The following is a 27,969-nucleotide window of genomic DNA, read 5'->3' as shown; positions in this document are numbered from 1 at the left end:
CATGTCAGTCGGGTTTATAAAAACCCGATGTTGTGGGAACGGAGAAATGCCCCGAAGAGCCTCCGATGAATGAACAAGAGTCACTCACCATCACTAAATGAGGTAAAGCAACATTCCAGTCCAGTTGAAACCTTTTTCATTTTGTTTAAACTTTTATTTTGTACTTGTTTGCAGACAAATGCAAAGTTTTAGCTGCAGTATTTGACATCATCAGGTAGAAGTGGATCTAGTACCCAAAAATTGTACTCAAATAAAAGTAAAGTAAGAGTAAAAAAGTATATGGTAAAAAGTCTACTCAAATACTGGTCAAATTATCAATCATTTAATATTTAAAATTGCATCATCAGATGGAGCAAAATATGAAGTTAAGTGGAAATTTTGGTATTTTAAAGACCAAAATGACAATAATTCATATAAGTAACAAAAAATAATAAGGTCATGCAAAATATTTTTTTTCCAAATCTGTTTCTTTCAATAAAAAACTTTTGAAACTTTAACAGAAACTGCAGGTGTGTGTCTGGTGAATGTTTGGTTAAAACATGTTTGTTTCTCATTCAGTGGGTAGAAAATCAAGTAAGAGCAGAAATACTTCACAATAACATTACTAAAGTAAAAGTAAAAAGTACAGCGTAGTGAAAATAATTCTAAAAAAGTAGGTGTAATGGAGTAAATGTAAGTAGTTCCTACCTGACTTTGCTGTTCAGTGTTTAAATCCAAAGTGAAAGTTGTTGTTTACCTGCGGTTCTATGAAATGAATGACTAACTTCACTTAAATTAAACGTCTGATCCATTTTTGTCCGGATTCTCTGAATCTACAGTCATGCAAACGCCAGCTCTCTGCTTGTTTTGCGTTTTAAACACTTGTTTCTTGTATCAGTCTCTCCACCTGCTGCAGCTGCTCAGTTTGAAAATGTTCCTGCACAGAGGTCCAATCAGAGGCCTGGGGCTTGGGCTTCTCCTGCTCGCTCTCACGCAAGGCGCCTCAGGACAGAGGAGGAAGGAGGCAAAAAGTAGCAACTACAAACTGCAAGACGACGAAGGAAATGGTCTCTTTCTTACGAAGTCTTTGTATCCCATTGGTGAGTTTAATTTACTTCATTATTGAAAGATTAAAAGGGGTAACATTTATTTATTGGTAGGTCTTTAAAAGTCATGTTCAACCTCTTAATAGTTTATTTTTCCTCTGAACGAACTCCAAAGGACTTTTTGTTTCCAAACTTTCACCCACATCGGGCTCTTGTTCTTATATTACTGACAGCTAATCAAAAACACAAAAAAAACCCACAATCAACTAAAACAATTACACACTTCACNATGCTAATTTATTGATAACCTCTCAGTTTTTTCTCTCTTCAATTCATGAATACTTACAAATAATTCAGTTATTTTGACAGCACAACATAAAATGCTTTCCATAAAGTAAAACCACGGGGATCACCACTAGAGGGCGCCGAATGCGACCAATTTGATAAAGAAAATGATCCAACACCTTTTTAGAAAACTGAATGTCATGAATATTACCTGAAGCAAATAAAGGTTTTTAAATGTGTTGGTTTCTGCCATGGGAGTGTAAAATTCACCCCTGAAATGATCAAAACCTGAGTAGAATATAACTAAAATAACTATTATTTTATATGTATTTATCTATCTTCTTCATGAATACAGACAGTTTCATAAGCTACAGGCATGTTTTGAAGACATAAAAAACTGGATTATTCTACAGATAGAAGTTATCTTTGGACCAGAACCTCTGAAACAGAAAGTCTGCTTTCGCAATCATTTGAGCCTTGACAGCATTAAATAAAGAACCTGTGTTGTTTATTTAATGAAGTTAAATCCCATAATTAGCAGGTTTATCAGATTTTCTTCATTTATCTCTTGAATATTTCCAAAATTAGAAACATCCTGTCCAGAGGTGATGATAAAAACTAATCCATGCATTTGTTACTTGAAAGCTGGACTATTGTAATTCTTTACTATCAGGAAGTCCACAAAATGCAGTTAAACTGGGAGTTTTCCTCTCCTCTGTCGCCACATGTATGACAGACTGATTAAAAGTCAACGACACAACGCAAAGGATTGTCGACTGTCGCTGCGTTCCCATCCAGGAGGAGTGAATGGTGCAAGTCAAAAAGCCAGTCTGCTGGGTTTCCTTAGATAGGAAACATTTAAAACTGAATAATAAACTGAGCTTGACTGCATTGTTTAGCAGTAGTGTTAGTTTATTACATTGCTAAAATATATTGTCTTTTTTGTCATCCTTCAACATAAAAATTTATCTTTAAAAACCAAAGTTTAATTATTGTCAAGCAAAAAGTAAAAGTAATTTGTGATAATGTGAGTTCTTAAAGTACTTTATTATGAAACATCTTAAAGTGATAAAACTAAAAATCTTTAAATGTTTTCGTCAGATTCAATTAGAAATGCCGGTGTAAAAAATAAAAAATAATCCTTCACTGTAAAATACTCCAAGTTTCTCTTAGTGTTGATCACATTCATGGGATTTTAAATGTACAGAAAAATAACCCCAAAATGTATATAGTTCTGGAAAAAAATAAAATAAGAGCCCACTGTGACAAAGTGGTTCAGTTTGTGTTCACCACTTATCCCTTATTCTTTCTCATTCACTTACTTTCTATATATATAAAGTTATAATGATTAATTTAAACATTGCAACTATGTATATAGTTCTGGAAAACAAATAAGAGCCCACTGCACTGAATCCTATAGAAAACCTGATGGTTGTTCCACCAAATGTTGATTTCTCAACTCTCCCCGAGTTAAAACATCAGTATTATTGTTTCTAAATTAATTTGAACTTGTTTTCTTTGCATTATTTGAGATCTGAAAGCATGGCATCTTTTCTTATTATGAAGCCTACGCAAAAATTCAAACTGGACGCTCTATTCATCTCACCTACTCAGCCAAGCATCTCTTCATGCGCCTCGACTCCAACATACCGGTGACGGTCTCCTCCTCCAATCATCAAGCGTCGCTCCCTTGATAAGGTCCAGGTGTTTTCCGCTCCTTGGCTGAGCTTCAATCTTCCTCCACCCTCCGCCTTCAGCTCAAGTCTTCTTCACCATCCTCTCCACCACCGGTGTCCGGGCCCGATCGGGGAAGACGACCTTCATACGCAGCGGCTCATTCTCCAGCGCATATCTTCCTCCTGGGTCCGAGTGCTACATACTTTCATTTCAATTAAACTTTCTAAAACCACCATCTCTCTCTGTGTCTAAGTCTTTCCAGGCTGAATTGACCATTTATCATTTTCTCCAAATAAATACTACATTTTTGCTTGGAATCTCGGGGACGCGTAGTCAGTAGTTCAAAGAATAAACGAACAATGTTCATTTTACCCAAATATATACCTATAAAGAGTAAAATCACAGAAACTGATCATTTTAAGTTGTCTAATTTTTTCCAGAGCTGTATATAATTTTTTTTAATCAATGTCAACTTTATTTTTTTATTGCACTTCACGACAAACAGGCTGCACCAAAATCCAAAAACAATACAATAATAAGTAGTAGTAGTAGTTAAAAAGAAAAACATGCAGAAGACATGAGCAAAATTATTAATTAGCTTTTTAAAAAAATCAAAAAGATTTAAACAAATCCCAAATGACTATATTTTCACATTGTTTGAATGATATTCAGATGAGCCCAATAACTTGTAGTTAAAAGCAGGATGTTCATCTCTACTGTTGTCCCATTATTGCTGAGGTTTCCTGACAAATTTTAAATCAACGCTCTACCAAATCTGACTAAACTGTATTAATCTGTGTAATTAGATTAGATTAGCCAAAAATTGTACTCCAGTAGAAGAAGCACTCAACATATTTTTACTCAAGTGAGTCTGAAGTTTGCAGATTCCTTCCATCGGCTTCTGGAAACCAGTCAATAGTTAACAAGACAGTTTCCCCATAATATAAGTGAAATAATCTGCAAGTGGAACCAGAACTTTTTCAGCAATATGGAGGAATTACTAACTTCTGTATCTTGCCGAAAACTTACTTTTAACTTTTCGGCGTGTACAAAGTTATTTGCCCTAGAAACTAGACCAAAGGATTTTGTGTTTTTGCAGTGAATTACATCAAATATTCATCATGTGAATGTGTAGCTTACGATTTTAGTTCATTTTTATCAGCTTCATATTGTGAAATAACAAAGACCAACATTTCTGTGACTCACCCAAGATTAAAAGGTTGGCTGTAAGCCATGGCATATCAGCTCGCCTGCTGCTCCTCTGGTCATGTCAGTCGGGTTTATAAAAACCCGATGTGGGAACGGAGAAATGCCCCGAAGAGCCTCCGATGAATGAACAAGAGTCACTCACCATCACTAAATGAGGTAAAGCAACATTCCAGTCCATTTGAAACCTTTTTCATTTTGTTTAAACTTTTATTTTGTACTTGTTTGCAGACAAATGCAACGTTTTAGCTGCAGTATTTGACATCATCAGGTAGAAGTGGATGTAGTACCCAAAAATTGTACTCAAATCAAAGTAAGAGTAAAAAATTATGTGGTAAAAAGTCTACTCAAATACTGGTCAAGCTATCAATCATTTAATATTTAAAATTGCATCATCAGATGGAGCAAAATATGAAGTTCAGTGGAAATTTTGGTATTTTAAAGACCAAAATGACAATAATTCATATAAGTAACAAAAAATAATAAGGTCATGCAAAACATTTTTTTTCCAAATCAGTTTCTTTCAATAAAAAAACTTTTGAAACTTTAACAGAAACTGCAGGTGTGTGTCTGGTGAATGTTTGGTTAAAACATGTTTGTTTAGAAAATCAAGTAAGAGCAGAAATACTTCACAATAAAATGACTAAAGTAAAAAGTACAGCGTAGTAAAAATACTTCTAAAAAAGTAGATGTAATGGAGTAAATGTAAGTAGTTCCTACCTGACTTTGCTGTTCAGTATTTAAATCCAAAGTGAAAGTTGTTGTTTACCTGCGGTTCTATGAAATGAATGACTAACTTCACTTAAATTAAACGTGTTTTAAACATGTATTTCTTGTATCAGTCTCTCCACCTGCTGCAGCTGCTCAGTTTGAAAATGTCCCTGCACAGAGGTCCAATCAGAGGCCTGGGGCTTGGGCTTCTCCTGCTCGCTCTCACGCAAGGCGCCTCAGGCCAGAGGAGGAAGGAGGCAAAAAGTAGCAACTACAAACTGCAAGACGACGGAGGGAATGGTCTCTTTCTTACGAAGTCTTTGTATCCCATTGGTGAGTTTAATTTACTTCATTATTGAAAGATTAAAAGGGGGAACATTTATTTATTGGTAGGTCTTTAAAAGTCATGCTCAACCTCTTAATGGTTTATTTTTCCTCTGAACGAACTCCAAAGGACTTTTTGTTTCCAAACTTTCACCCACATCGGGCTCTTGTACTTATATTACTGACAGCTAATCAAAAACACACACACAAAAAAACACAATCAACTAAAACAATTACACACTTCACACCAGGTACAATTAATTCACTGCAAAAACACAAAATCTTACAAAGTATTTTGGTCTAGTTTCTAGTGCAAATCTTAATGCACTTGAAATAAGACAAAACTAACTTAAAAGTAAATTTTCAGCAAGATGTAGGAGCTTGTTTTAAATCAATAATTCATCAATATTGATGAGGAACTACCAGTTGAATTGGCACATTGTTTCACTACGATCAAGACATTTTTCCCTTGTTAAAAGTGAAATAATCTGCCTACTTTTTTGTCAGTACTAAGGTCTTGTAGACTTAAAACAAGCTCCTCAATGTTGCTGAACAGTTGTTCGTAATTTAGTTTTGGCTTCTTTCCCAAGTGCATTAAGATATTTGCACTAGAAACTAGATGAGAATTACTGGTAAGATTTTGTGTTTTTGCACTGTTAAACTCCTTGATAGAAAGTTATCAAAATCAACAAAAACGTTGCCTTGTAAACACACCTCAACCTGATTTTTAACAACACGATCATCAATTCATAAACTTCAAAACCTATTTCAGTATAATCAATTCATATCATTCAATGAATTGACCTAGAGGGGTAAAGATGGAAAAATAAACTTCCTCTGCTATCAACAATATAAATCCACCACTAAATCTAAAACAAACCAGGGTAATAACTCACAGGAATCACCTAAATTATTAGATATACTAATGAAAACAACTAATACCAGTTATCCAGACTATTTTAAATAAATACACAAATATTTAGTCTTCCTTCGAAATCATACTTCACTGTGCAAAGTTAATATAATATTTTTACACTTTTTGTCTGTTCACTTGTTCTTACTGACCTTATTCTTCTTGCTAACCTCATAATAAAGAAAAAACTAACAGAAATGTAGGACAAATCTGATCTATGGAACCCTAATATTATATAGCAAACACTCCTGAACCATCAGGATATCAATTTCATGACAAAGAAGCCATCCTGTAGCTTTGTATGACACATGCAGCAAATCCTGCGCAGTTTTTCCAGCGCATCCCTTTGAGGTCAGGAAAACACTTTGTTCAAACTAATGGCAGCTACTTTTCTAGAGCGGATGCAATCTAAAGCCGTGTGTGATGTGTGCAACCAAGACTGCCAAGAAATGTGCACATCTTTTGTTTTTTAGCAGGTTTTAGTAACTTGTAGAAAACCCATCAGTGAAGAGAGAGGGGTGACAGGACCCAAAAGAAATATGTCTGTTGTCTAGGGCTGTTGTAAAATAATATTTTTACGATTATCTGAGGGATGGATGTCTCCCTCAGCGCCGTTCCTGCCGTTCGCTCCAAAACCGTGACAACTCGATTCCGACGCCACAAAACCTGTCGCAGTACAACCATCACACCGCAAAACGCCGCACGATTCAACACCATGCTGCTAGCACTTCACAACAACTCATAGGCGGAAGTAAGAGCGCTGCCCACCACAAATAATGATCCGGGCGGAACACAGTGCACTACATAACAAAACATAATTTAACGAAGCTTCCAGGCAGATACATTTTCCTCGAGGAATTTTAATAATCGAGGTACTCGAATTATTCGAGGAATCGTTTCAACTCTAACTGGGACTTAAGTTACTTATGAGCAAGAAAGCATTGTCACAACTGAAAGGTTTTTGGTTAAAGATCCCAAGTGTAACGAGCCACAAGAGAAAATCAGAGAGATTTTTAATGACAATGAATGTGAAATTCAGGATAAAATCTATCAATAAATGAAAGAAGACAAGGAGCTTAAATACCAGGGAGCTGAATTACTGGGGAGGCTGATTAGAAACAGGGAGCATCTGTGAGGAGGGACTGGGGAGGCAGGCTGAGGGAGAGCAAAAGACAGAGCAAACATAACAAAGGAGAGAGGAATAAATAATCTAAAAGATAGAAAAAATAAATTAAATAAGAAATGACTAGTCAAGTAAGATCTAGGTGTAAGTAAATAAACAGCTGGAAAAGACTGATTCAGCATAAAGCAAGAGTGTCTGAAACAGAAATAATAACTAAGGCAAAGCATAAAATGAACTAGTGATCGAAAAAGCAGATCCTGGTTTTTTTGGTCGTATTGAAATATTTCACAAAACTGCAATGGAAACACTTTTTTCACATCACACACATGATGAACAGCCAGATGCTTCCGCTGGTGCAACCAACGAAGAAGATGACAGGAAGTAGTTGGAGGATGATAGTGTGGCATGTTTTTTAATGACTTATCACACGAACAAACATATTCATGTGTGATTTTAATGGAGTTTCTTATTTAGTAGAAACTGCAATTGTAAAATTATCTTTTTCGATATTAGCAGAAAACTTAGAAAGATTTGTGCACATTTGTAATAGAAATGCAGTTACTGTAAAAGTTGTGCCAGTGCAGAGATTCGATTTTTGGCATTCACTGAAAAATCATAACGTGAGAATTATGTTTTTGCAATAAAACATGTTAAGGATGAAGGATAGCATCTCAAACAGGAAAACCCTACTTGCCAAGTACTAAGAGAGTAGCAGCACAATAAGCAACTTAGCACAAAAGTATTTTTGTTCTTGTAAAAAGTTGTGTAGCTCAGGAAAGCAGATCCAGGTTCACCGCTTAGAGTGCTTCACTGTCTGTCATTTGCTTGACTTGCAGGAAGTAACTGTAGCCTGGAGGTGGTTTTCATTCTGGATAGCTCTGAAAGTGCAAAAAACAAACTATTCCAGCAGGAGAAGAACTTTGTCTTGATGTTCAGCACGCAGCTCTCTACGCTCAAGATAACAGGCATTTCGCTGAAGATCCGAATGGCTGCACTCCAGTACAGCAGCTCTGTGTCCATCGAGCACAGATTTGTTGACTGGAAAGACCTGGACTTGTTCCACAGAAAAATAAACGCCATGAGCTACATCGGCCAAGGAACCTTCACTTCTTTTGCCATCAACACCGCCACGCAGATGCTGCTACAGGAAACACACAAGGAGGCTGTCAGGATTATGGTGCTCATGACCGACGGAGTCGACCATCCCCGCAGCCCCGACATGATTGTGGCTGCCGAAGAGGCCAAGCGCCACAACATCAAGATCTTCACTGTCGGGTTATCAGATGTCTCCTTTCAGAGAGAGAGCAAGGAAAAGCTCCAGGCCATGGCAAGTTCCCCTGCGGAGCGGTTCGTCCACAGCATGGAGGATCCCAAACTGCAAGAGAAGCTGTTCAAAGAGATGGTGAGTGCAGAGGTCAGATGGCATGGCAACAGGGCTGCCAGACCTGACTGACAGTTTCCAGCCTAAAAGCAACAAAAAACCCACCCAACTCCCAAAAAACCAGCCCGGCTCTAAACCTTGAATGAAATTCATGTTGATAGTGACAGATATACTAATATATAGTAACATACTGTATTTTTCGAATTATAAGCCGCTACTTTTTTCCCACGCTTTGAACCATGCGGCTTATAGTCTGTTGCGGCTTTTCTGTGGATTTTTCTTCAACCACCAGGGGGCTCTTTAGCAGGAAGTGAATCATTGGAATTCAAAATTGGAAATCAGAGATGAAAGCGCTGATTTTCCATTTAGAACAAGCACATGCTAGCAGCAGGCACGACGGAGAAATTTCTTCAAACTCATATGATGCAGCTTTTAAGTTGAAGGCCATCGATCTGGTAGTGCAGGAAGGAAATAGAGCCGCTGCTCGGCGTGAACAAATCCATGGTTCGGTGTTGGAGACGCAGGGCTGCGTCCTTAATAGCAGATTTGTGAAAAACTGAGAGCGGCGGAGATACCAGCGGCTAATAGCCCGGTGCAGCTTATACGTTCCTAGTTTAAAAAAACAAACAAACAAACAAAAACTGTGTAGATTTGGCTGTAAGGTCTACTCTATAGTCCGGAAAATACGGTATACATAATCTTGTATCCCATACGTCAATGGCTGAATTCAGACTTTTGAGAATTCACGACTTTTATTCTTATATATCATTAATACTTATCTTTCTGATTGACTGCCAGTCAAATTTATCAAGTTGCTTTGCTCCTCAAGGATGAAATGGTAAATTTTCTAACAAGAGGATCGTCCAGCAGCACTGCTGTGAAGGACTCTGCTGCAAAAAACCCTAAACTGTTGAGATTAAATAAAATTTGACACCAATATATCAGATATTTACAGATATTTAGGCTTAGGGCCACTGAAAAACAAACAAACAAAATTCTGAGAAAAAAGTCAGAATTCAGACTTTAATCTCAGAATGTTTAATCTGACTTTTTTAATCAGTTGCTTTTTTATCTGACTTTAATCTCAGAATTCTGAGATTTAAAAAAAAAATGTTCCTAATGGCCCTAATCCTCTTCCGCAGATATTCATCACTGTTACTGAAGGACAATAAAACTGGACCAAACTATTTCTGACAGAATTTGTTTTGTTTTTCTTGCAGGGAGCTGTCGCAGTAGAAAACGTGAGTTTGTGGAAGAATTTAAACATTTTATTTTGCTACTAAATCTGTAAATTACTGCACTAACGGTTATTTCTTTCTCAGTGCCCACCATGTGTGTGTGAAAAAGGAGAAAGAGGCAGTTCAGGCAGTCCTGTAAGTTTGTAATCTTTAAAAACAAACATGTTCCTGTTTTGAGTTGAAGTCACACAAAAGCTTCAACATTCCATAAAACAGATTTTCTTATATTGCAAAACTGTTTTTTTCATGTATTTTAATACTTAATGTTTTCACGATCATAAACCAGCACTTTGAAAGCAAATGGGAAATGTTTTTATTTCATAACGATAAGTTAAATGCAATATAGCTATGTGAATCTCTGGTCTACATAACAACATTATTCAGTTTTGTTTACGTTACTAGAACAGCTGGTGCAAAAGTAATGACAGCTTTAGGTTGGTTTTCAAAGAGATTTTAAAAGCCAACCTTGAAGCTTATATGAAGTGTTCTTGAAGAGTGGAAACTGCTTGGTTGTTTTTTATCGTTGTGCTTTTTCTGAGAGCAGGGAAGAAAAGGAGACCAAGGCGACGAAGGGCCCCCGGGTCAAAAAGGAGCGAAGGTTAAGTTTTAACAGAAAGAAGTACTTATAAAATGTTTTACCGTTTAATTCTGCGCAACCAAGTGTGATGTGGGTTATTTTTAAAGGGTGAACCTGGATTAAATGGCAAACCAGGAAATGATGGCTCAAAGGTAAAAATATGCCAAATCATTGCTTGTTCTGCTTCCATCATCATGGTGGATCACTTATGACTGAACTCTTTCCAGGGATTTCCAGGTTTTAAGGGCACCAAGGTAAGTTGTGTTGTTGTTTAATTTAAAATGTGATTTTCCTCAGATATTAAGCAGCTGAGTCTGTCTTGCAGGGGATGAAAGGAGACTGTGGCCTTCCAGGAGAAAAGGGTGGCACCGTATGACTAAAGTTCATTTAAATATTTTATTGAACGTCACGGACACTGTGCCTTTGTGGTGAGATAAGTCTTATCTTTCAGGGACCTGAAGGACCTCCAGGCCTACCAGGATTAAAAGGAGATCAGGTAGAGCTTTCAGGAGTCTGAATTTTTATATAATTGTGAGTTATGCTTCCTTGAACAGGTTAGGATATGTTTATTGGCTGTAAAAACATTTTCATTACATTTTTACAGATTTTAGTCTGGTCAGTTCTGTCTATTTTGAGCTCTTTTCAGAATGGCCTGTTTTAGCGTTCTGTCACTTTAAATCCAAATAAGCTGCTGCTAGCCACCCCCATCAACTCAACGCTTACACTCACACGTCAAAATGTATGAATTGCGGACGCGCAATTACACAAACCGTACATTTTTGAAAAGCCGAAAAAGAGCCTCCTGTTCAACCAACAAGAATGGAGAAAGCTGCTTCTGAACTGTAAGTCATCGAAACACCTGTCATTTCCAGCAGCCTTTGTAGAGCCCACACAGCGGTAAAACTAGTTGACCAAAATTCCTGGCACTCCGCTTTGGTTGCTAGGTAACGGGGCTGGGTTTGGCTGAGGTTGCTAGGTAACGGGGCTGGGCTTGGCTGAGGTTGTGTTTTTGCTGTGCAGACCCTGGTCCCAATGCCATTTACCACCCTCCAACACTGTGACAACCCACTGGCAGTAACGTAGTATATAAACGTTCTGCCTAATCCAGTCTGTATCATGCTAAGCTACACTGAAAAAACACAAAATCTTACCAAGTATTTTGGGTTGAGTTTCTACTGTAAATATCTTAGTGTACTTGAAATAAGACAAAACTAACTTGCAAGTAATTGGAGATTGTTTTAAGTAAATAATTTCTTAATATTAGTATATTATATAACTTGTAGAGTGGGATAAGTGTCTTGCTATAAGTGAAATAATCTGCCAGTGGCACTAGTCCCTTTTTAATCAATATTAAGCATGTTTATTTAAAACACGATCCTATATCTTGCTGAAAAGTTACTTGTAATTTAGTTTTGTTTTGCTTCCAGTGTATTTAGATATTTCCACTAAAAAGTAGACAAACAATACTGATATTGTGTTTTTGCAGTGCAAGTGGCCTTCACAAGGTCACATCCGCTCCGATTCTCCTGTTCAGCTTCTGACATTCAGAAGGGTCCGATTCCCCTTCAGCTTTTTTATTGTTCTTCAAGTATCCATGTTCTCCATTACAAGCACCAGGACAGTCATTTTGCTATCCAGCAGCCACATTAAAACAAGAACATCAGGATTTGCCCTCATCAGACAGTCTGTCTTCCACTCATTCAACCTGAAAAACTTTAGTCCTGTCTGCACTAATGGAATGTGAGTTTTGGATTATTGGTAATCCCGACACCAAAGCTGTGAAATCCAGGCTTGCAGGATGTTATTCTTTATCGGGATCAGACTTTGTGCCGTGAGATTAGTGGAAGGACCTGGCCACCGTTCTTTTTTCTCCTGCGCTACTAGCAAAGAGCCGGTGTAGCCTTGTTATTTTGTGAGAATGGTCTGATAATCAATTGGAATGAAAGCCATGCTTGTTGATGTTGGCTGGCCACCAAATGCAACACACAATTTTTAACCCATTCATCAATGATTTGATTAGATTTTTTTCTATCAGATGACAAAGAAAAGAAGTTGCACAGAAAAAAACTTGTTGATGATAGTAAAGAATGTTCCCATGCGGGGTTTTTGTTTTTTTGCAGGGCGAAATGGGACCAATGGGAGACGTTGGGCCTGAAGGCCCAGCAGGACCTAAAGTAAGACTTTTTGATACTTCTAATTTCAATTATTAAAATCACTTTATTTTTTACTGACTGCACAATTTTTCAAACCGTGTTTGGAAATTTAGAATTTTTTTTTTGAAAGAACAAAACTATGTTATACTTAAAAAAATGTGAAAGTTACAATTGCACAAAAATATGTCTTCACAATTGTCACGATAAATTTTGCTGGACAATAAATTGTCCCAGAAATTATTGCGATAAACAATAATATTACAAATAAACCATTTTTAAGTAATATAATGGTGGTGGCATAACAATGCAAGAACACATTAAGAAAGATCTGATTGAAGGCTCTGTTTATCGATGACAGACTCAAGAAGAGGTTTGTCCATTATATTCTTGCTGATTATTATTAATTATTTTTAAGTATTTGCTCAGATGTGTTTAAGGACAAACAGAAACAAAAGAAAATACACTTTAAATCTCTTCTCTATGTTTAAATTCAAGCATTTATAGGAAACCACTGAAGCCTTTGGTTTTCTAATAGTTTACATGTGAAAATTTTCATTTTGGAACTTTTGCACATGTGAAACATGGTTTTAGAATATCTTTTGAATGTGAAAGATTAGCTATGGTTTTGGAAATGTTTTATTCATATGTGAAATGTATGTTCAAAAATTTAGAAAAAAATTTCTTCAAATATGAAAAATACATTTGGATATTCTCATTCTCAAGTTAATCAATTGGATTACACCTGAGTGTTCATTTGTAGTCCACATGTATAAAATGTGTAAGATATGTGGAGTTGGCATTGAAATAGCTTTCAATAAGTTTGTGTTTTGATTTATGGAGACAGAACAAACTTTGTTCAACGTTTTATTTATAAAGTAATAGCAGGCATGTGGTTGGGTTTCTGTGAAATGCTGCTGGTTACTGGTTGTGATTTAATTCAACATTTTACCAGCTCTGTTAATCTGCCATCATGTGACCCTGCCTCCCTCAGGGGGACAGAGGACATTCTGGTGAACCTGGACCACCAGGAGACTTCGGGATCGGGCCTCCAGGAGCCAAGGTGACTTCCTTACTCAATCTCAATAAAACATGTGATCCATGTGTAAGCTTTCATTTTTACATTCACAGAGTAAAATATGAATAAAACAAAAACACACACACACGGAAAATCCTAATTTATAGAGTTCATGTGTAACTGAAACATTTTAAATAACTTGAAACTGCAGCTTAACCTCAGGTTTTGTGTCCCTGGATTTGGTCTTCAGGAAGGCTGCGACTAATAATGACTTGATAATTGACTTTTCTATCAATTAATCTGTCGATTAATCGGATAGAATTGGCACAATCTGGAGAATTTTCATCTAACCACCTATGAATTATTTTATATAATGTTATTGAAAGATGCAAATAAGAAAATTATTTAATTATTTTTTAAATGAGAAAATAATTTTATTCACAGGAGTACTTTAGCGTACGATTGATCATTTGTAGCAAAAACTGGATTTGTTACTTTAAAAAAATACTTCTAACATGTGAAAAGCTCAACATTTTCTGCTCAATTTAACACCGGGGCAGTGTAGAGCTGATATGGTGATTGTTTTTTTTGTTTTTTTTTATTAACCACTTAATAATTGGATAGAAAACTGTGCTTAATAGGAATTTTTTAAGTATTTGAACCGGGTGAAGTAAAATTACACCACTCAAGGTATTTTGGTTACAACATATTTACAGACAAAGGGTCTTTTGTAAAGTTTTGGCTTAATTACTGCTCTGAGTGTATTGGGTTTTTATCAGCAAATTCACTTTTTTTGAGTCTGTGTACGCCAGTTAACGATTAATCGAGTACTAAATTAGTTGGTGATTATTTTAATAATTGATTAATCATGATTAATCCAAATAATCAGCCCTAGTTTGAAGCTTTTGTCTGCTTATAGGGTGAAAAGGGAATTCAGGGAAGACCCGGTGGAGTAGGACCACCTGGGAAAGGAGATACAGGACTGCCTGTGAGTATGACTATACCGACTGAATTGGGCTCCGACTATTTCTGTGTCTCATCAGAAACACTGAAATGTTAGTTTTCCCTCACACTAGTGACAAAGTTGACAGAAAAATAAAAAGAAATTATGGATGATTTTTCCACAGCAGTATAAATAAATGTTTTTATTAAGATCAGTATTTTGTTTAGGGCCCCCAAGGACCACCTGGACCCCAAGGAAAACCTGGAATCCAAGGAGAAGGGTTACCAGGACCAAAAGTGGGTAATTCTACATATAAAAACCTTCTGGCATCCAACGTTGTACAAATTTCTCATGTTTATGGCTGAAAATATTTTCAGCCCTTAAGGTATTATTTCTAATTTTTATTATTTTTTGCAGATTCATTATTAAATTAAATTTGTGATTTGTTTAATTTAATGATTCTGTCAAAAACACCCAGAGTGATGTTTGACTTCAGTATCTTGTAAAAAGAAACGTTTAAAACATCTCCTGTACTTAAAATGTTTTTATGACATCTAGAAGTAAAAGCATACATATATTTATAACCTGGATGTTTTGTGGGCACTCTATGCTAAATTTTGTCATTTTTGTTCCAGGGGGACAGAGGATTTGAAGGTCCACGAGGAAACCGCGGGCCTCCTGGTATCGGGATCAAAGGTGACAAGGTGCAGAAATAAAACATTCATTATTAATTAAGGATAACTGTCTCCAGTTGTTTTTTGTTTTGTTCTTGTGGTTGTCACATTTTTCAGAACTGACTCTGTAATCATTGTTTTCAGGGTAATTATGGGCTTCCAGGACCCCAAGGTCCAGTTGGTGATCCAGGAATTGGACTTCCTGGGGAAAAGGTACACATTAGACCATTAATTGACTAATGATTGTCATTAATTCCTATCAAATCACTAAGAACGTCCAGTTAGACCTGCTTTTTGAGTGTTGTAGTTTGGCCACCATCCAACAGAGGGCGCCACTAGTTATCCTTAAAGGCAGCTGGGTGATGCAGGAATAAAGACGGTTTACCAGAATGGTAAAGAGAAATGGTCTAAATGGTGTGGGATACAAAATGCACTTTAAATAATTCTGTTATAAAATGTAAACACTCGATTTATGTATACAGAATTAATTTGTACATAAATGAAGCACCTTCCAAACCTTGAAAACACAGCATTGAAATTTAAGGATTTCAAGAATCCACACAAACCCTGTGATATTTTTTTCTTTCTTATGAATGTTGATGATGCAGAACATAGTAGAACATTTGTTTCAGTAAGTCTAACTTAAATTTTTGTGGAACAGCTCAGAAAGAATAGCCGCAAATGAAAACCTCCAGACACCTCCACTTAATTTCTGCTATTTATTTTTTAAAGTGTAAAACCTAATGTTCTGTCTCTTAGGGAGTCCAGGGTCCAGTTGGACTTACGGGACCCAGAGGAGCTCCAGGTATAGGACTAATGGGGCCAAAGGTAAGGACTCTGTGTCTAAATCTAAAGGTTATTGTTGTTAGGACTGAGTTAAATTTACACGAGCTGCTGTTGGCCAAGTAATTAAAATATAAACGTTGTTCTGCATTTAGTTCAGAGAGTTAAGACAATTTGTTTTAGATTTGAAATTCAGATTAGAGTTTTATTTTCAATGAAAACGTTTTGATTGGAGTCTATTTATGGTCCAAACTGAAATTTACCATGTTTGTTTCTTAAAATTCCAGTTTATTTTCACAAAAACCAACAGCATATATGTCACCCAACAACAGACAAATGTATGTTTTATATGTTTGGATAATTTTTTTTGTGCCATTTGAGCTAATAAATGGAACAAAACAGTGTAACACAGACTGCTACACCAGTTTAACCGTAATGTTAGAAATACTTTCTCACTGATGATTTTTAGGGGAATCAGGGTCTCCCGGGTGAGCCTGGACTACCAGGAGAGAGGGGTGTGGGAGCACCAGGTCCAAAGGTAAGTACGACCACATCTGGAGAAAACAAATAAACAAGAGCTGGTATATTAACATGTTAATTTCAATGAATTAATTATATAGATTTTAATGCAATTAATTGCTTCTTTTCTATTATTTTTTACATACAAAAGTCCCAAGCCGGAACCTTTGTTGTATGTTTCTGGTACGCCCATAAATCTGACGCACAGGCTAAATCCACAAACAAAGTGATGACTGACAAGGCCGCTTCTCTGGGCCCACTAGGGGCTAATTTTCACTTTCACTTCCAAAAACAATCTGATGGGACGATGGAAAAGACTGTTGTGTGCAATTTGTGCTAAAAGTAAATGTAAATGCTAAGCAAATATTAGCATCCACAAGCCACATTTCTAAAGTATTTTTTGAAGGATTTGCGTGAATAATCAATGGTTGCTGAAACAGCTTTAATGGCAATTAAACCCATTAAAGCTGAATGGGTTTAATTGCACTTTTCAACAACCTGATGGTTGAATAAACAGATTAGAAACAATAAATATGCCTGTTTACTAGGGCTGCAGTTGGTAGAGCTGTTGCCTTGCAGCAAGAAGGTTCTGGGTTTGATTCCCGGCCCCGGTCTTTCTGTATGGAGTTTGCATGTTCTCCCTTGTGCATGTGTAGGTTTTCTCCGGGTACTCTGGTTTCCTCCCACAGTCCAAAAATATGACTGTCAGGTTAATTGGCCTCTCCAAATTGCCCCTAGGTGAGAGAGTGTGTGTGCATGGTTGTTTGTCCCATCTGTCTCTGTGTTCCCCTGCGACAGACTGGCGACCTGTCCAGGGTGACCCTGCCTCTCGCTCTGAACGTTAGCTGGAGAGGCACCAGCACCTCCCAACCCCATTAAGGGACAAGGGTGTAAAGAAAATGGATGGATGTCTATTTACTAATTTAGCACCAAATATAGTTTTTGAATTGTAAATGTCTATTTTGTAGATGTATATTTTCAATTAAAGTGGAATTAAGCTTGATTAATTACAAGCCCTGCAATTAACTAATTAAAAAAATCAAGTCTCACCACTAAAATACTTTTCTATTCATATACTATAAACATCAATCTGTAAATTAGCTATTAGATGCACCATCCAACAGAAATATCTTTACTTTATTTTCCTCAAATCTACCAAGAACATTTTCTGATTGCTCGACCAGACCGAGATTTTATAAATTAGATGGGCAGTTCTTGCGAAAACACAACTTATTAGTTCTTTAATATGTATCCCTATTTTTATTTTTTTATTTTACCAAACTGAAAACAGTCTAATCTTCATTTTTATCTCATTTTCCTCTCTTTAGGGTGATCCTGGATTTCCAGGTTCATCAGGACTCCCTGGTACACCTGGAGAGGACGGGAATCCAGGACAAAAAGTACAATTCAAGCACTTTTTCTCTTTTGTGAAAATTAGGGATGCAAACAATTCATCGACTTATGATTAATGTCTATCATGTAAAAAGTATTTCCAATTAAATAACTAATAACGTCCACTTTAGACCTCTGTTTTTAGTGTTGTAGTTTGGCCGCCATCCAGTAGGGGTCACCACTGGTCATCCTTAAGTGGAGCCACTGATACAAGAGTTAAAGATGGCGGCGGGGCCATAACAGTACATGAGAGGGAAACGGCTCACTGGAGTTGTGGGATGGATAATGCACTTTATGTGGTTCTGTTTTTAAATATAAACACTCGACAGGATCCTAAAGTTATCACCACAACAGCGCTCGTTCAAACGAACTGCATGACGGAGCTGCGTCAGATTATTATGGAAAATGAGCTCTCTACCCAATGGAAAGACGATCGGCAAAAGTTTTTTTTATTTTTTAAAATCAATGAGTCGTTAATCGATGAATAAGATCGATCAATTTTAGACTACGTCATTAATCTATAACTTGCATCCCTAATGGACACGGTTTGGAACATTTCAAAACCAGCTCGTCATGTTTTCTTTACTCTATTCTGACTTTATTTTAAAACAACAGGGTGATGTTGGTTTGCCAGGACCCAGAGGGCCTGATGGGATTCCCGGGAAAGGAATTCCTGGAGGAAAGGTAGCAATTAATGGACATTTGTGAAAGAACAAAATGTTGGGGATTATTCTGTCTGTTTCTTACTTCCGATTAAAGTAAAACATTTTGATGTCACTTTTTCAGGGCGACAAAGGGGACAGGGGCAGCAGAGGCCTGCCAGGTCCATTCGGTCCAATGGGACCACCTGGTCCAAAGGTATGGAAAGCCTGAGTAGGAAAATCTGTTAATGGAGTTAATTATTTTTAAAGGGGCCATATAATAATAATAAAAAAAATGAATCACAAGAAAAAACTAATAAAACAATGAGAATAAAATTGTATGGGAATAAAGTCAAAACATTACAAGAATAAAGTCATAACATAATGAGGAGGAAGCCATATTGTCATAATATGAGGAGAAATTTATAATGTTTATAATTATAAATGTTTATAATTTATAAAGTCATATTTTATGAATGAAGTTGTAATAGAAAATAGTCATAATATTATGAGAATAAAGATGTATGAGAATAAAGTCAAAATAAAATAAGAATAAATCACATTAAAGTTAAAATATTAGACATAATATTTTGCAAATAAAGTCATAATATTACTAGAATAAGGTTGTAATATGACTCAAAATTAATTATTTTTATTTTCTAATTGTGTCCCTAATATTCCGTTGTATGAAATTCTCATTACACTAAGAAGTGAAATCTCACGATTTTTCTCTTTTAAAAATGTGCTCTGTTAATTATTTCCATCTTAGGGTGATCCGGGAAACGTCGGACTGCCAGGAGCGACTGGACCTCCAGGGAGGGGCATTCCTGGTCCCAAGGTCAGTGGATGTTTCTCAAACTAAAACCCTCACATCTTTCACAAACAACCGTTTACTTATTTATTTTTCTGCTCAGGGAGATCAAGGTCCACTGGGTCCGGTTGGACCAATGGGAGAGCCTGGTGTTGGTTTACCTGGACCCAAGGTGAGACCAGTTCAGGTTTTCATGATCTTCACTGGAAATCTTTAGAGTGACTCCAAGTCTGTTTCTGCAGGGCGACCGAGGGCCGCCTTGTCCTCCTGGGCCTCCAGGACCGAAAGGTGAAGGTTTCGTCGGCCCTCCCGTGAGTACCAAACGACTCAAAAAGATTTTTTTTAACTTCATTTTGGTGTTACAGGCAAGTCCACTGAGATCTGGGATGTGTGTCATTTTTTTAAAAAGGGACTTCCAGGACCTCCTGGTCTGCCAGGAGAAACTGGACTTGATGGCATCGGATTGCCTGGACCCAAGGTAAATGTCTCACCATACAGCATGAAAACATGATTTAATGAACAAAAGTTTACACAAACAATGTATACAATAAAGAATATTTTACTAAAACTTCAATGTTTCTATGATGTAAAGAACCACTGATGTGTAATATAGGTGTAGATCGTAGAAAAATATAATGGAAAAACTTTGCTAATCTGCAGTTGCAATTATGCAGCTGTACATCTTTGAAAAGCAAAAGTAGAGCCTCCTGCACAACCAATAAGAATGCAGCAAGTGGTTTCTTGGTGGTAAAAACTCATTTATTGATAAAACCATCAATAAATTTTGTCTTAAATAAGTCTGTTTGGTTTTCAGGGGGACAGAGGTTTCCCTGGACCGCCTGGTCCTGCTGGACCTCCAGGAATTGGTCTGATCGGTCCTAAGGTAATCGGTTAACATTTAATACAAATTCAGAATAAAGGATTTTTGGCTTTTATTGGAACTCTGGAATCTCTTTGAGTCACTGGAGTATAGAGAGGATAGTAAGACAAAAGATTTTATGTTTGATTTACAAATAGGTTTTATAAGATGCGATTAAAACAAACATTTTTAAAGGTGACCTATTATGCCTCCTTGATCTGGTTTGGATAAGAATATGGGCAATAACAAAACATGTTCACTACAGTTTTTGCACAAAATCATTCTTGATGAGATTTTAGTCTGGTCAGTTCTGTCTATTTTGAACTCCTTTCTGAATGAGCCATTTTAGGGCTCTGTCACTTTAAATCCAAATAAGCTGCTGCTGGCCACCCTCTCGCCCCCAATATTTATGCTCACTCGTGAAAACGGCTGCAAACAGACGCACAATTATGCAACCATACATATTTGAAAAGCAGAAGTGGAGCCTCCTGCACAACCAACAAGAATGCAGCAAGTGATGGTAAGTCAACAACAAAACACTTGTCTTTTCCAGCAGCCATTGTACAGCGCATACAGTGGTAAAACCAGCTGACCAAACATGCAGGAGCTCCACATTGGTTGCTAGGTGACGGGCTTGGCTTGGCTGGGGTTGCTAGGTAATGGCGCAGTTCCTGTGGAATATGATTTAACAATCTGGAGGTTTTTGAAACGGCTCAATTTTCAGACACCAAAAAACATTAACTTATTGCCAGAAAACAGCTGGATGTTTTTTTTTTTTTTTTTAAATCACTTGGGGGTTTTTTGAGAAGCAGTAGAGACCCAAATAGAAATATAAAAATGTTAAAATATTAATTTTGCATAATAGGTCTCCTTTAAAAAAAAACATTAAAAAACTGTGTTGTTAGATTAAGTTTTAGAATGTAGTTCACAAGTGGCGTTAGATTGCTATTACTGTCTGCAATTAAAAAATATTTGTGTCCTGCAGGGTTCACCAGGTCCGATTGGACCTCCTGGCCTTCCAGGTTTACCAGGAGATGGTGCACAAGGAGAGAAGGTGCCAATTTATTCTACACTAAAACACTGGTAGCTGAATTACTGTATAAAATACAGCATACCCACATCTACACTGTTGTTTTTAATAAAAACCACTTCCTTTCTAGAGATATTGTGGCTGTGTTTTAACCCATCATAAAGGGTGATTTTTTTTTCCCAGGGGGAACGTGGATTTCAGGGGCTTCCAGGACCCAGAGGTCCTCCAGGACAAGGTCTGCAAGGAGATAAGGTACTATTTTATTCTTAGAATTGTTTTTGAAATAAAACTCTATTGTTTATGTTTTTTAATTATGTGAGAAGAAACTGAAGATGTTTGTGTTACTTTGCTCCTGCAGGGAGACAGAGGACTCAGAGGTGAGCCTGGAAAAAAGGGAGACAGAGGACAGACTGGACAGCCAGGAGACAAAGGAGCTGCGGTAATGCATTTCGTCACCAGATATTCTATCACTGATTGATAGTTTGTGATTTTGGTTAAGTTTAAGTATTTAATTCGCTGCTCATTTTATATGATCTGTTTTGAATAACAGGGCAGAATGGGACAGAAAGGGGAACCTGGACTAACAGTGAGTGCAAAGATTTTTTTTTTTATTAATAAATGCTTTAAAATACTTTACAAACTTAGAATTTGAAGCCATTTGGGTCCAAGATTATTTATACTCCTTGCAGATTTTAGATTTGAAATAATTTTCATTCAACCAAAGATTTTGTAATCTGTAATATGTTTTCAAAGCAGCTAAGCTTTCAGCAGTATTCTTTATAAGACAGGGGTGTCCAAAGTGTGGCCCGCAGCCCATTTATGGCCCTCAGACACTTTCTTGCGGCCCCTGGCTGCAATTTAAAAAATAATTAAAATTTGCCCTCCAGCATGGAGGGTTTATTTAAGCAAAGCCTTTTTGTTTTTCATATTTGAGCAAAAAATGATCACAGACTAAAAATATTTTTACAATAGAAGATTCTGACTACAACAAAAGGAAACTTTGCTCCACCCAGATATGCTTTTAATAAATTTACTAAACTTGGATAAATATTGTAGTATTTTCAAATAAAGAGTGGTGTAAATCCTGTTTTTATTGCTCAGAATTTATTTACCAAATCTGTTTTGTTTTTCAAATGAGATATTAAATAAATTTGAAAATTGGATGGATTTTTTTTAAGGTGGCAAACCTGCAAAACTCTTTTTAAGTTTTATATCTACAGTAATTTACACATCAACAAATCTGACTACTTCATTTGATTAAAGTACTGTGGCTTAGTTTATTGGTAAGAAAGAAAAACTAATTTCCTCGAGTCCTTTTCACTTGATTGTGGTCCATGTGACAAAAAATTTTGACATCCCTGGTATATAAGATTAGTTTTTAGCCAATCTTTGTTCTTTTTTCCACAGGAATCTGAGATTATAGAACTAATCAAAAAGATATGCAGTAAGTATCTAATTTTTGCTACGTTAGCTGCTTTTCCATTACAAATGTGCGCAAAACTTTGTCGATAGTCTTTTAATGTCAAAAAAAAAAATTGCAATTAGAGCGTTTATTACATACTAATTACATTTAAAATTGCAGGTGAATAAGTTTGTTATTGCGATAAGTCATTAAAAAAAACATGCTGCGCCATCATCCTCCACTTCCTGTCGTTTTCTTCTTGGTCGTTTCTGCCAGTAGTAACATCTGGTTGTTGATCACGTGACTCGTGTGAAGCGAAAAAAGTGTTTCCATAACAGTTTTGAGAAAAACACAAATTTTCATATGGCTAAAAAAACCACCTGATCCTAGCGCAAAAAAACATGAGTTTATTTTTAAACTGGCCTGTTTCCAACTGATGCTGACAGTAGCTGCATTTCCATTACAAATGTCCTTTGTCAATATTCCGCCAACGTCAAAAAAACACAATTTCCTACAACTTCCTGTCGTCTTCTTCAAAGTTTCCGCCAGTAGTAACATCCAGTTGCTGATCACATCGTGCAATGAGAAAAAAGTTGCAGTTTTGAAAAATACATAAATTTTAAGATGACTGAAAAACCACCTCATTCTAGTGCAAAAACTTTTATTGAAAAACGCATGAAGCAAATTTATTTTTGTATCTCCAATTTGTGCAAATTTTTAGTCAATGGAAACGCAGCTGATGCTGAGCGTGTCTTCCTCTTATCAATGTAAACCCTCTTCACCCTCCTCTGTTTCATCTGCTCTTCCTCATCAGACTGCACCAAGCCCTGCAACCAAACAGCTCTGGAACTGGTCTTTGTAATCGATAGCTCAGAGAGCGTAGGGCCTGAAAACTTCAGAGTGATCAAAGACTTGGTGAACGCCGTGGTGGACCGCACCACAGTCAGCAGGAGCGCAACACGTGTGGGTGTTGTCCTCTACAGCAACATTAACATAGTCGTGGTCGACCTCAACCAGGAAGCCACGGCGGACGACGTCAAAAGCGCAGTTAACGCCATGAACTACGTGGGCGAGGGAACCTACACGGGCAGCGCCATCGAAAAAGCCAACCAGTTGTTTATGGCGGCACGGCAGGGTGTGAGGAAGGTGGCGGTCATCATCACAGATGGACAGACTGACACGAGGGACGTGGTCAGCCTGGAGAGCGCGGTCCTGAAAGCTAGTGCAAGTCAAATTGAGAGGTTTGTTATCGGCATTGTGAATGAAAGTGACCCCAACTCAGACGACTTCAAGAGGGAGCTCAACTTCATCGCCTCAGATCCTGACCAGGTTTACATGTTCCTGATCAAAGACTTCAAAACGCTTATAGGTGACATGTTTATAATCTTATGGCATTTTTTTTTACCTATAGCACCAAGCTACAGTTTGAACCAATTGTTTCCAAACACTAACATGTTTTTCCTCACATTAAATCACTCTAAACTTTTCCTACTCAACTCAGTTAATATCAATAAAATATTCATGCTTGGTAAATGCCAGGATATTAGGATTTTGCACAATTTTTTCCAAAGTCAGAAGCTTGCATGCACTGCTCCATTTTCTGAGTCTGTTAAAAAAAAAAAGAAAAGAAAATTAGCCAAGAGAATTGCGACTGCTTTCACTATGTAACTTATTCATTAAAAAAATGTCAGTTTCAAACTAAATAATTAGCTAGCAAGCTAAATATTTTATTAGGGTGCGTTCACACTGCAGCCTGAAGTGACTCGATTCCGATTTTTTTGACGTAATGCGACCTGTATCCGATCTTTTCATGGCAGTGTGAACAGCACAGGTCGGATTCTTTTTCGAACGTGACCCATATCCGATACGTATCCGATTCAAATGCGACCTAAAGTTCAGGTTGCCTTCATCCGAACTGAACGTCACTGATTCTCAACAAATCTCACTATTATGCATCCTGATACACGAAAGTGGGAAGAAAAACAACAACCATGACGGATTATATGAGGATTAAGTTGTTAATATGCTGCTCTGGCCGGACAACAACTTAAAATATGTAAGCTAAGCTCCACCGTTAGCCTCCATGTTTACTTCCACGAACACTGAGCACTTCTTCTTTTTATGGCAGTTGCCAAAAAATCAGAATTGAGTCACTTCAGGCTGCAGTGTGAACGCACCCTTAGTGAACTGAATATTTAGCTTCAAAACAAATAATTAGCTTCCAAGCTAAATATTGAGGTAGCAAATATTTGTTCTGGAGATTTAGTTTGCCAACTAGATATTTATGCTGAACTTAAACTAAATATTTTGCTGTTGAGGTAAATATTTAGTTGGCAGTGTGGAGCAAAATATTTAGTTTGTAAACATTTAGCTTTTTATGTAAATTACATTTATGAATGCCCAACAGCTACCTGTGGTACATTCAAGCACACTTTGTACAACTCCTTTAAAATTTTTCTGTCCCAAATATCGCTTATATTTATTTAGTTTGAAGCTAAATATTTAATTGGCCAAGTATGATCCAAATTAACTATTTAGTTTAACTAAACATACAGTTAAATATTTAGGAAGCAAGTATTAAGTTTTGAACTAGATATTAAGTTTGCTAAATATATAGGTAAATATTTAGTTTGGAGCTAAATATGTATATTGTAAATTAAACATTTAACTTGTTAAATAAATATTTAAATTTAAACTGACATTTTTAAATTAATGAATAACATGGTGAAAATATGACTGATTTTTTTTCTCTTTTCACAATTGGTCAAATTATTTGTTTTAATGTTTGACTAATCTAAAAATATAACTTTTAAAGCCCATTCAAAATATACAACTGCTATTTTGCAACACATTGTGGCACCAGAGAGCAGATGTTCCCATAAAAATTCATTTCCTGCATGTGTAGTGGATATTTAGACAAAAAAAATGCATAAATAGGTGTGCATACTTCAGACTGAGTTTTGCTAGAAGAACTGCTGGTCTGAATGAAACCCACCGGAGCTTCAGGCTCATAGTTGATCTTTTGGTTTTGCAGCTCTTGAGGAAAGACTCATGGGTTGTGTCTTTGAAGAAGGACAGCCTGACCTGTTTGACCCCGTAAAGGTAGCCACATTTCTTCTTCCTGGGATTCCACAAGGGACTGGTGGACGAGCTCCATTTAGGACGGCAGGAGACACTCCCACTTTCCCAGGAGACTTCAGGAGGGTCAAGATAGTGGTAAGAAGAAGGAACTTTTTCTCTTATCTTGGTCACAATAGTTCAACTTTACCTCATCAGTAGCTGCTTTTCCACTTCAAAGGTGTGCAAAAACTTTAGAGATATTCCGGTAATGGCAAAAAACACAATTTTACACATGAATATGTTTATTTACACAATAAATCATTAGATAACATGCCGTGACATCATCCTCCTACCACTTCCTGTCATCATCTTTGTTTTTTCTGTCAGCAGCAACATCTGGTTGTTGATCACATGACTTGTGTGATGTGGAAAAAAAGAAAAACGATCCATTACAGTTTCTACTAAATACACTAATTTCGATTCAGCTGAAAAATCACCTCATCCTAGAGCAAAAAACCTTTCATAGAAAAATGCTTTTCGAGATTGGTGTGTGTTCATTAAGCAGATTTATTTTCGTAATTCCAATTTGGGCAATGTTATTAATGGAAGCATAGCAGATGTGCTGACGTATTTTCTACTTGTTATTATAACAACTATATTTCTATTGACCATAGAATTTTGCAAATTAGAATTACAAAAATAAATTTGTTTAATGGAAACGCCAATGTCGAAAAAACTCACGTTTTTTCATAAAAAGATTTTTGGCTAAGGTCAGTTTTTTTTTTCCCAGCTGCATCGAAGTTGGTGTGTTTTGCAAAACTGCAATAGAAACATTTTCGCATCACACGAGTCATGTGATCAACAACCAGATGTTACTACTGGCAGAACCGATGAAGAAGACTTACAGCGTTAAACTTATTTACATCAGATTGTTACTGTGTTTATTTAATGGAAACATCGCAATTGTGAAATTGTTTTTCAACATTAGCGGAATATTGACAAGGTTCTGCGCCCATTTGCACAGTTGTCCATAGATAAGTCTCCTTCTTTATGGAGGGGGTCACACTTGCTGATGAGCAGTTTATTAAGTTCATTTAAATATATATATATATATATGTATATATATTTTAACAGCCAGGTTACCCAGCATCCCAATTAGAGCCGGAGTTGGTCCTTCCCGAGATACCAAACACAGATGAGGACAGAAATCCTTCAGAACCTGAGAGGTTCCCCTTCTTTGACAGGGAGCTTTACCAACCTGTAGAAGAGTTCCTCCTACCGTTTGATGCAAACAAACCCAAACACCAACAGCCTGGAGCCAATGGACATGCCGGTGTTTCAACGAGGGCCCTGACCAAGAAAGAGTCGTCTTTGGCGATTTCTCCTCCACTAAAGCCCTCAGACACCTGGAGATCAGGTACAATATTTGGACTGAAGAACAGTTTTTGAGTTTAATCTGTGAGGAGCCAAGTTATCTTTCCAGACCAAATATTGTTTTCCTGAGATCTGTGACATTTTTTCCACTAACAGCGGGTTGCAGCCAGTACCTGGATCCAGGCCCATGTTGGGACTACGTGGTGAAGTGGTACTATGATGCCACATCGAACTCCTGCGCCCAGTTCTGGTTTGGCGGCTGTCAAGGAAATCAAAACCGGTTTGATACGGAGAAGAAATGTAGAGAAACCTGTGTAAAGGTCTAATCCTCTTAGCAATAAAAATTTATGTTATTACGTAAACACTAGTGAAACATTTTGGTCTGATATACATGTGACTGTTCCAGTAACTTCTCTTTAGTGCTTTCATTTCTCTTTGTTATTGAGCATTATTAACCATGAAGTGATTAGATCAAACCGACAAAGGATTACAATATTACATTGCAAGAGGATGGTCATGAATAAATGTATGTTTTCTTTATACTGTTGACAGGAAATGTTGTATTGTGTGAATAAAGCTGTAGCGCAGGAAAGGATGGGTCTGCCAAGACTGCAATCTCTCCTGGTGGTTGATGAAAGATTTGTACTAACAGAAACTTTAAATATGAAAAAGGCTGCCAAAAATTGAATAAAATGAATTCAATTAACAGGTCATGGTTTCTAGAAATTGTCTTTGCATCGTTTGTCCTAAGTGTAAACTTAAGCTAAATATTTGCTTGTCCTCCAATTTGACAATCTGCTAATCGGAAAGATGAGCATGGCAAATAATATTTAGGTTATTTGAACTTATATTT

At 36.8% G+C, this 27,969-nt stretch overlaps 1 protein-coding gene across 3 annotated transcripts; it reads left to right on the top strand.

The window, feature by feature from the left end:
- On the top strand, positions 1-27,827 carry col28a1b (collagen, type XXVIII, alpha 1b). Of its 3 annotated transcripts, none has more exons than XM_016661497.1 (35): positions 1-102; positions 878-1,079; positions 8,101-8,666; positions 9,866-9,886; positions 9,968-10,018; positions 10,428-10,481; positions 10,568-10,612; positions 10,688-10,714; positions 10,786-10,830; positions 10,912-10,956; positions 12,581-12,634; positions 13,605-13,673; positions 14,548-14,616; positions 14,799-14,867; positions 15,207-15,275; positions 15,390-15,458; positions 16,005-16,073; positions 16,498-16,566; positions 17,876-17,947; positions 18,555-18,623; positions 18,726-18,797; positions 19,350-19,418; positions 19,495-19,563; positions 19,634-19,702; positions 19,801-19,869; positions 20,206-20,274; positions 21,236-21,304; positions 21,464-21,532; positions 21,675-21,719; positions 21,831-21,866; positions 22,688-22,724; positions 23,497-24,051; positions 25,717-25,898; positions 26,877-27,159; positions 27,273-27,827. In XM_016661497.1, the coding sequence occupies exons 1-35, from the start codon at positions 70-72 to the stop codon at positions 27,440-27,442; spliced, it is 3,630 nt and encodes a 1,209-aa protein (XP_016516983.1). In that variant the 5' UTR covers positions 1-69; the 3' UTR covers positions 27,443-27,827. The 3 variants fall into 3 exon arrangements, with proteins under 3 accessions (XP_016516983.1, XP_016516982.1, XP_016516984.1); XM_016661496.1 differs by having other exon boundaries at positions 21,639-21,719; XM_016661498.1 differs by lacking the exons at positions 1-102; positions 878-1,079 and adding an exon at positions 5,030-5,237 and having other exon boundaries at positions 21,639-21,719.
- The last annotated feature ends 142 nt before the right edge of the window (positions 27,828-27,969 follow it).

This window comes from Poecilia formosa, unplaced genomic scaffold (assembly GCF_000485575.1).
Source record: "Poecilia formosa unplaced genomic scaffold, Poecilia_formosa-5.1.2 Scaffold331, whole genome shotgun sequence".
NCBI lineage: Eukaryota > Metazoa > Chordata > Actinopteri > Cyprinodontiformes > Poeciliidae > Poecilia > Poecilia formosa.
This window is presented reverse-complemented; position numbering and strand designations above follow the sequence as displayed.